At 41.6% G+C, this 7773-nt stretch overlaps 2 protein-coding genes across 2 annotated transcripts; both read right to left on the reverse strand.

Moving 5' to 3' along the window:
- Window positions 1–2113: 2113 nt before the first annotated feature.
- Window positions 2114–4051, reverse strand: LOC138203749 (apolipoprotein B-100-like). Its single transcript, XM_069158759.1, has 7 exons — window positions 4018–4051; window positions 3733–3845; window positions 3436–3647; window positions 3150–3345; window positions 2882–3061; window positions 2565–2768; window positions 2114–2460 (listed from the first exon to the last, which is right to left on the reverse strand). Exons 1-7 carry the CDS (start codon window positions 4049–4051, stop codon window positions 2269–2271), a joined length of 1131 nt encoding a protein of 376 aa, XP_069014860.1. The 3' UTR covers window positions 2114–2268.
- LOC138203750 (apolipoprotein B-100-like) lies at window positions 3895–7246 on the reverse strand. The gene is made up of 9 exons (XM_069158760.1): window positions 7234–7246; window positions 6323–6435; window positions 6051–6196; window positions 5824–5911; window positions 5526–5678; window positions 5124–5248; window positions 4922–5007; window positions 4370–4814; window positions 3895–4228 (listed from the first exon to the last, which is right to left on the reverse strand). Exons 1-9 carry the CDS (start codon window positions 7244–7246, stop codon window positions 4102–4104), a joined length of 1296 nt encoding a protein of 431 aa, XP_069014861.1. The 3' UTR covers window positions 3895–4101.
- Between the last annotated feature and the right edge of the window lie 527 nt (window positions 7247–7773).

Consider the following 7773-nt stretch of genomic DNA (forward strand, 5'->3'; position numbering starts at 1 on the left):
ACCTGGATCTCCTTCAGGACCTTGATTGCATCCTGGAAGACCTGACCAATCTTCTGGTACTGAACAGCAGTGTTCCTAAAGAGGATGGACACATTTGTGAGGGCATGGTTGTTTGCAATGCTGTGGGCCTCCTCAATAGTGTCAATAATGGTATTCTTTAGCTGAGTAGCATGTCTAAATAGTTGGTGTTTTTCAGCAAAGTTAGACAAACAAGAGGTAATGGCAGGATGCTTTTCCTGTAATCCATGTTGAAGATCATCTTCAAAGTCATTTTTTTCTCGGCATCCTTGTTAGAAGCTCTGATTGTGAAGATATCAACGTCCTTGCTGGGATCAGACTGTTTAACAAACAAAAAACAACAACAAAACAATACAAAATGTTTTATGCAAAACTTGTCATAATTGTGCTGTAATTGTGCAAATATAATAGCAGTATGAGGTCCTTACAGCATAACGGCCATAAAGCCTGACATTCAGTTGTGCTGGGAGCTTGCCATGGAGCTGAAAACCAAGAAAGCCAGTGGACGGAATAGAAATTGCAGCACTTATTCCATCTTTGCGGACAGCATACCGCAAGTTCATGTCAGTGAAGGCGGGGCTGGTTATGTCCACATTCAGAGTGAAACGGGAGTCACTGTAGAAACAAGCTAGAATGTGTCACTTTTCCATATTAATATTAATTTCACCCAAGAAACAACTATGTTATAGGAAGTAGTTATGGATTTTTTCATGAAACGTTTTGTTTTTGTTTAATACAAGTAAAATGCTAGTCAAAGGATAACAGTAAAATTGAAAATATATCACAAACAATAGTTAAGGTTTTACCTTAGTGTATAGGAAAGAATGGGTTGCATGTCCATGGTGAAATCGGTGTTTGTGAAAACCACCTTCCCAGTCAGGCTGAGGCCATTGTGTATCAGTATCCATCTTGTTGTTGTCAATAAGCGTCTGAAGGGATAAACCGTTATTCAGCTGTTGGGTCACTGATGCTCTGCATTCATGTGTGCTGGCGAAAGCCGATGGTTGTGCTTTAAAGAGGAACTTGCCACAGAGTTGTGCACTATGTTTTCCATACATGGTCACGTCTCCATCAGAATTGAAGATGGCATCAAGGTTGAAATCAAAAGGAACAATGCTGCAACGGATGGTATGGTCAAAGCACATTGGCTGTGAGTTGAAGCGGGCATCATTGCTGAACCTGGCAGCAAGGCCGATGACTTCAAGTTCGGTGTTCTGGCTCATGTGAGTTCCAAATAGTTTTCCAGTGGTGCTGCACTTTGCGTTGGCACTCATATCAGCATAACTGATTTGATAGATGTGCTTGATCTCTTCTTCACCGTAGATGGTTTTCAGGCTTCCAGTCAGGTCCATCTTGTAAAGCTGTGCCTGCAGCTGTGCCTCATTAATGAAGTCGGCGGCCAGAAGTTTTAAGTTGTTGTTAACATTTGCAGAAGCAGTGTAGGGTTTGAGGTTAAAGCAAAAACTGGAGTGCACTCACTGACATCAACTTTGTCCATCACCATTGGAGGGATAGTCTTCTTTTCTGCTCCAGTCACAGCCACCAGGTTGTTTCTATGATGGAAATTCAAAAGAAAAGCAGCATAAGCAGCATAATGTGATTTAAGTTTAGTGCTCAGATCCAGTATCAGGTACATGTAGCTTCACCTGGAACATTTTATTTGCTTTCTTGGTGAAATTAAACTTGAAGGTATCTCTGTAAATTAATATTCTTTGAAACATGCAATTGAAGCTGTCTTTAATTACTGTATAACTTGTTTATTTTCAATTACTGTCTCTTTTTACTTTTTTACTTTCACTCAGTGAACAGTTGCCTCACAACCAGAAGTGAATAGTTCATAGTTTACTGTCCTTCTAGATGATGTTGAACGCTTAGTGTCACTGTTACAATCATTACTGGCACTTGTGTCTTGATGTACTGAACACAGGAAACAATCTTCTCGTGACTGCAATCAAGAACGCCTACTAAACTTACGTAATTTTGATGAGCTTGGTCGGGCTTGTTGGAGCAGGGATGGTCAGCTTAACATTGTCACGTGCCATGGAGATCTTAGCACTGAGCCCACTCTCATGGAAAAGGTTGGTGTGCATCTCTAATCCAGAGTTGACATATTCAGGGATGTGGGAGCCAACCTGAGTTACAAACTCAATGCCAGCAGAGGGCATGAAGGTCACTTTGCTCTGTGTGGAAACACAGGAGAAAGGTTAACAACTGAGCTGATGCGGTGAAAAACTAAATTACTGGTCACATTTAAACCCATTTTTTGATAATTACCATGTCACGAGCAATCTGAAGTCCACCCTTGACACCAGGAGTGAAAGTACCAGAGAGTGCAATCCTCAGAGGCACACCAGTGACAGTAGGCAGGAAGAACTCATTGTCCATAAAGATGTAGTGGGCAAAGATTGTGTTGTCAGCCTTGGTCATCAGTGCCTTCATTAACTGTGGGAAATTAAAATATACATTGGATATTTAGGTTATACACAAGAAATTTCTAAATTAGAGCATTTGTTTAATGTAATCAATAAAAATAACAAATAACTTACATCAGTTGGGAACATCTTGAGCATGCTGTCAATCATCATGGCAGCAGAGTAGCCCATCTCCTCCATTTCATTGGTCCTCAGATATCCCAGCTCATTTCCCAAAAGTCTCAGATAAACCGTTGCTTCTGGAGACTCTGCGGCCTTCAGTTCCCTCACCAGTTTGTTGAGGTTTCTCCCGATGTCTCTCATAAAGTTCTGGGAGGCCTGAATAGAAACGTGTGCAATCACTTTAAAATGTTTGCCTGATGAAAACAATTTATCACCATACATCACTTGTTTTTGGTCTACTAATGTACACAGAAGAATTTTGTAAATACCTGTCTCCTCATCCTGTTCCTCTTCAGAGCAGGCATCATGTTCTGCAGGATCTCACTGACTCTGTTTGGCATGTTGTCAGAGACAAAGTACATAGTCTTCAGGGCAGTGTCGGGGAAGAATCCATTCTTTCCAAACAGAGCATCAACTGTTGGCTCAAATCCTTTGCCCTCCATGCCGATCTGCAAAGGTGACACATTTTTCACAGTTAAAACTTGCTGAAGATGTGTCTTAAGGCACATTTTGGGTTAAATGGCTCAACATGTTTACCTCCATCATGTCAATGTCATAGCCAAATGCCTTCAGAGTCATTTCAAGCATGACCTCCTTGGGCAGGTAGCTGGTACCCTCAAAGATCATGTTGCCCTCCAAAGATCCAATCTTGTAGTTGCGAGAGAACTTGGTGGGGTCCATAATGGGCCCAATCTCATTACCCTGCAAGGCATCACGGATCTTCTGTCTCAGCCTGTGGGACAGATAAATATACAGTTAAAATACAGTTAGGCATCAAATCAGGACACCCACAAACTATTTAGTAACATTTTTCTTCACTTACTCTTCGGTCTCAGGCATAGTTGAGGACAAGATGTTGGTAATGTGGGAGATGACAAAGCTCTTCACTTGTCTGTCCTGCTCTTTGGGGAGAGCATTAGCCAGCTGGGTCAGTTCACTTGGCTGGGGGTCCTTCATAAGTGCCAGATATGCTGCAATGCGCTTTTGCATGGGGCTGGTGCTGTCCAAAACAACCTGCATAAACACCTCCCTGTCCTGTGATCAGGAGGGGAAAAAAAAGGGTGAGTATACAATAGAAACGATAATTCCAACAATATATCAGGCTTATTATCTGACTTACCTCCTCGGGGACGGGAGTCAGCCTGTACACTTGGACAGCAGCCTGCTGCACAGCCAGCGAAGCTGCAGGTTGGCTCACACACTGGATCACAGCGGCTCTCAGTGCAGGACTTGCTGGTACAACAGCGGGAGCCAATAACCTAAAATTCAAGAAAAGCCGTTATACTCTTCATTAGGTAAAGTTTTGATGTTTTTGTTTGAAATTGGCAGTTGTGGCAACGGCCTATCTGTCTTTCTGTTTTTATGTGCATTATTTTGCCAAATTCAGGTTAAATAACCATCAAACTTTGGATTCCAATTACTACAAAGGAGTTCAACATTTTTATTTCAGTCAATATTTTGTCAGTCATTTCCATTTTGAGCTATTAGGTCAGATGCCTACCCTCAGTGTCATGAAAGTGTTGTCCTTGTCTCCAGAGCAATCACCCAACTGCGCTGCCATGAACTCAGCAACAGAGTAAATCTCAGGAGTCAGTTTTCCTTCAGCTTTGTAAAACCTGTTGAAAACGAAAAAAAAAATAAAAATAGCCTTTAAATTAAAACCTGTGTAACTTTTTTTTACACAAAGTTGAAAGACTCCAAGCTAAAATATGATGAAGAAATTGTACCTAGAATAAAGTCTGGTTAATGTCACTTACCTCTTGACAACATTGCTGAGAGCATACATGATGGACTTGCTGGGCTTGTATTTGGCCATCTCGAGCATGTCATTGATCAGGAGGGCAGAAGGATTGGAAATGAGTCCCATCGCAAAAACTGAAGCATCAACCTCAAGGGAGGCGGCGTCAAAGGTCCTGAGGATCTGCATGATGGCGCTGCTGCACTCAGGGGTTCCGCACTGGGCCAGAACCTGGTAGGTCAGGACGCGGGACACTGAAAGAGCCTCGGTGATGGCGGGACTCAGAGTTTCGGTCTTCAGTCCGCGGACCATGGTGACAAGCTTGTGGAAGAGGTGGGCCCTCCTCTCGCCCTCGGTCTCGGCCAGAGTGGCCAATTCTCTCAGGAGATTCAGAGCTGCATCTTTATCCTGGACAACACTCTTGTCCTCAACAACCTCCATGTGAAGACCCTTGACAATGTCACCTTGAAACACAAGGAAGAGCATTACGATGACTCAGTGCTATCTTCAGTGACAATTTTAAAAGAATAAACTTCGAATCACAACCATGCACATTAAACAAAGGACCTACTGCGGTCAAAGACTCTGTCATTGTGAGGAGCAACTTCAACGAGAGTCAGCACTTGCTTTCCAACATTGGTCACTCCATACTCTCCCCTGGAGGAGGAAAACACATGATAAAAAAATACCATAAATGTATCACACAATACTTATCAGTATGTACACTAACATATCAGAGCACTTTATAGAGACTGGTGCAAGGTTTGACTTACTTGTGTGAGAAGGGAATGAGGATGTGGTTCTCAGTGCAGGACCCGGAGGTCATGTGTTTCTTCTCATTGTCAAATTTGTAGTTGCAGGTTTGGGAGCTTCTGACCAGCTGAGCAAGAGGGTAGTGCTGAAAGACACACACAAAAAAAATCTGCTTTTCAACAGATTTTTTTTTTTAATGCCTTTTACATTATTTTGTATGCAAAGGCTATTGTTGTGGTTTGATTTTACTCTTTACTGCATAGAGACTATATGTCCTACGAACAGAATTACACACACAAATACACACAAATAGCACTGTACCTTTTTAACTGGATTTTAAGTGTGTGAAGCTGGAAGAATTCACTGTAAAATGTAATTTCCCAGTAAAACAAACCAACACACATGTTCCCTGGATATCCTACCATGCCAGAGATGAGAGCCAGGGGGCTGGTGTGATCTCTCATTGGTACAAATTTGTCACATCTGGACAAATCCCTGTCCAGGCTGATGTCGGTTGCAATGTCCTCTCTGGAGTTGACGGAGTAGTGGGTCTTGCACATGTCGTGGATAGTAGGCTGAAATAGGTGTGAAAAGCAATACAGAACCTCACTTTACCTTGCAGTATTTTATTGTATTTGAGGAAACAATTCTTACAAGAATGTGAGAATTAAAAATTCAGAGCTGCTTTTGTAGGTGTACAGTATTAAGCTGGAGAATTACCATGTTCTTGTTCTTGTCTTCCTCCAGCAGAGGCACAGCCAGGGCAGAGATGATACCCCTCTTGATGTTCAGGATTGTTGTTGTCTCCCTATCCGCGGGGTATAGTTTCACATCGTACACACCCTCAACTGCTGACTTCAGAGGATATCTACAGAAAATGTAAGACTTTTATCATCATTTCCTACAATTTTTGTCATTGAATAATGTTTATACGTGCTGTAACTTACCTCTCCATTTCAACAGCAAAGGCATCAGAGCTGGGTGTTGGACTGAACACAGGGTTGCCCTCTGGGTCCAAGTCAACAACTTCACTCAGGCTGCAACTAGTGGTGCGAATTATGAAGCTACATGCCTGAGGTACTTCAATTCCAACCTGTTTTAAAAGATTATTAATGCATTTCGTTGAGATATTATCTAGAAACAAAAGGATGTTTGTTGAATGGGTTTAATAGAATTCTAACATAATGAAATTTAGCTGTTAAATCACAGTGACATGTACCTTACAAGTGGCCTTCGGGCCGTTCCTGAGATTTGACGCTCCATTGATGGCGTTCAGGGACTCAGCTTCATACACGTACTCATACTTGTGAAAGGCTTTGTATCTTTGGTTTACTTTAAGAAAAGATCATGATTTTAAATCAGTTGTAGCAAGACATACTCTTTAGCGCATAGAGCATCAGGTCATCCTAACGTTATAAGAACTTGTGACGCAAGACACCACAGATCTACAGATCAACTCCAAAAAGCCTTCACGTCATAAAACTCACCAGGCCGAATAAACAAATATAAACTCCCCTATCGGCTTGGGTTTGAATCTGCCTCATGCTGTGAACTAGCTGACCTCTGACCCTTCCATCAGTCCCACAAGGGGAAACTATCCAGACAACTAATGTCTGCTGCTCTATAGTGGAACAGTGTCACAACTCCACAATGACAAACTCAGTATTCAAGCTGAAACTTGAATACATACATATACATATAATGTTTTATTCTCTGTTTGTTTGTCATGCAAATGAATAACACTTGTACATATCATTGACATAAAAGCCTTGCTTATATAGTTAATCTGCATACTCTCTGCCTGTCCTTAGCTACTCATATTAGCTAACAATATAAACTTGTATTAAGTATTTGTGTAACCGATATCACCAAGTGTTTAACTTTCGTCATGGTGGACGAATAATGAACTTTTATTCTTAGCCGTATCAAAAATGATAATTAGCCTTTTCTTAAAGGAAGCATTCTCCCTTTCTTCAGAGCAAGCTCAGTGAGTGGTCATCTGACACTTGACCCCACCTCCAGCCTGGCCATTCATAAAAACTGTAAACCTCAGGCTCGAGCAGGGGCTTTTTCTCTTCTGATCAACGTTAATATTTATCATTAGTCCCTCTCTGTTTAAATTAATCTCACACTTTCCGATCATCTTAGAGTTACCACGCTCTATATTTTTACTAACCCCAAGTAAACTTTAAGCCAAGTTAAGAACACATACTTTTAATTGCGACTAATTGAGTTAAATTATTGCTTGCAACCGACAACGCCGTTGTTTTATTCTTTCTCTCTCTCTGCTCATAAGAAGTATTTTTGATAAACTAGTAAGGATAAATTCAGACATCTCTCAACCCGGACAAAACTTAAAAGATCCTGTTTGCCAAAGCTGACAGCTGTTGTATCACTGCACCCTGGTCGTCGATCCTAAACGAGACCCAACGGTACCAGCAGCAGAAGCATGGATGGGGATGGGCCGCCAGCTGCGGGAGACCTGTGAATTTAGCGCTAAAATATTGAAATAAATGTGTCTGCGGTGACGTTGATATGCTCAATAATAATAAATGCCATAAGGATCAAGATTCCCCCGTATATGAATCTAATCTGCTAAACAGTGTTCTGCATGCCATGACAATACAACAGCTGCAGCAGTTTGCAATAACGATCAAACCATAATTAAAA

The sequence above is a fragment of the Embiotoca jacksoni genome, unplaced genomic scaffold (genome assembly GCF_022577435.1).
Source record: "Embiotoca jacksoni isolate LCO1_2020_lvr unplaced genomic scaffold, fEmbJac1.0.p SCAF_23, whole genome shotgun sequence".
NCBI lineage: Eukaryota > Metazoa > Chordata > Actinopteri > Embiotocidae > Embiotoca > Embiotoca jacksoni.

Coding starts and splice junctions, on each gene's coding strand:
- LOC138203749 (XM_069158759.1), bottom strand. CDS start 4,051: ATGTTGAACTCCTTTGTAGTAATTGGAATCCAAA. Junction 3,346..3,435: donor ACTATGCCTGAGACCGAAGA/GTAAGTGAAGAA, acceptor TCTGTCCCACAG/GCTGAGACAGAAGATCCGTG. Junction 2,461..2,564: donor TCAAGATGTTCCCAACTGAT/GTAAGTTATTTG, acceptor AATTTCCCACAG/TTAATGAAGGCACTGATGAC.
- LOC138203750 (XM_069158760.1), bottom strand. Junction 5,679..5,823: donor AAGACAAGAACAAGAACATG/GTAATTCTCCAG, acceptor CACCTATTTCAG/CCTACTATCCACGACATGTG. Junction 5,249..5,525: donor TGGCTCTCATCTCTGGCATG/GTAGGATATCCA, acceptor TGTGTCTTTCAG/CACTACCCTCTTGCTCAGCT.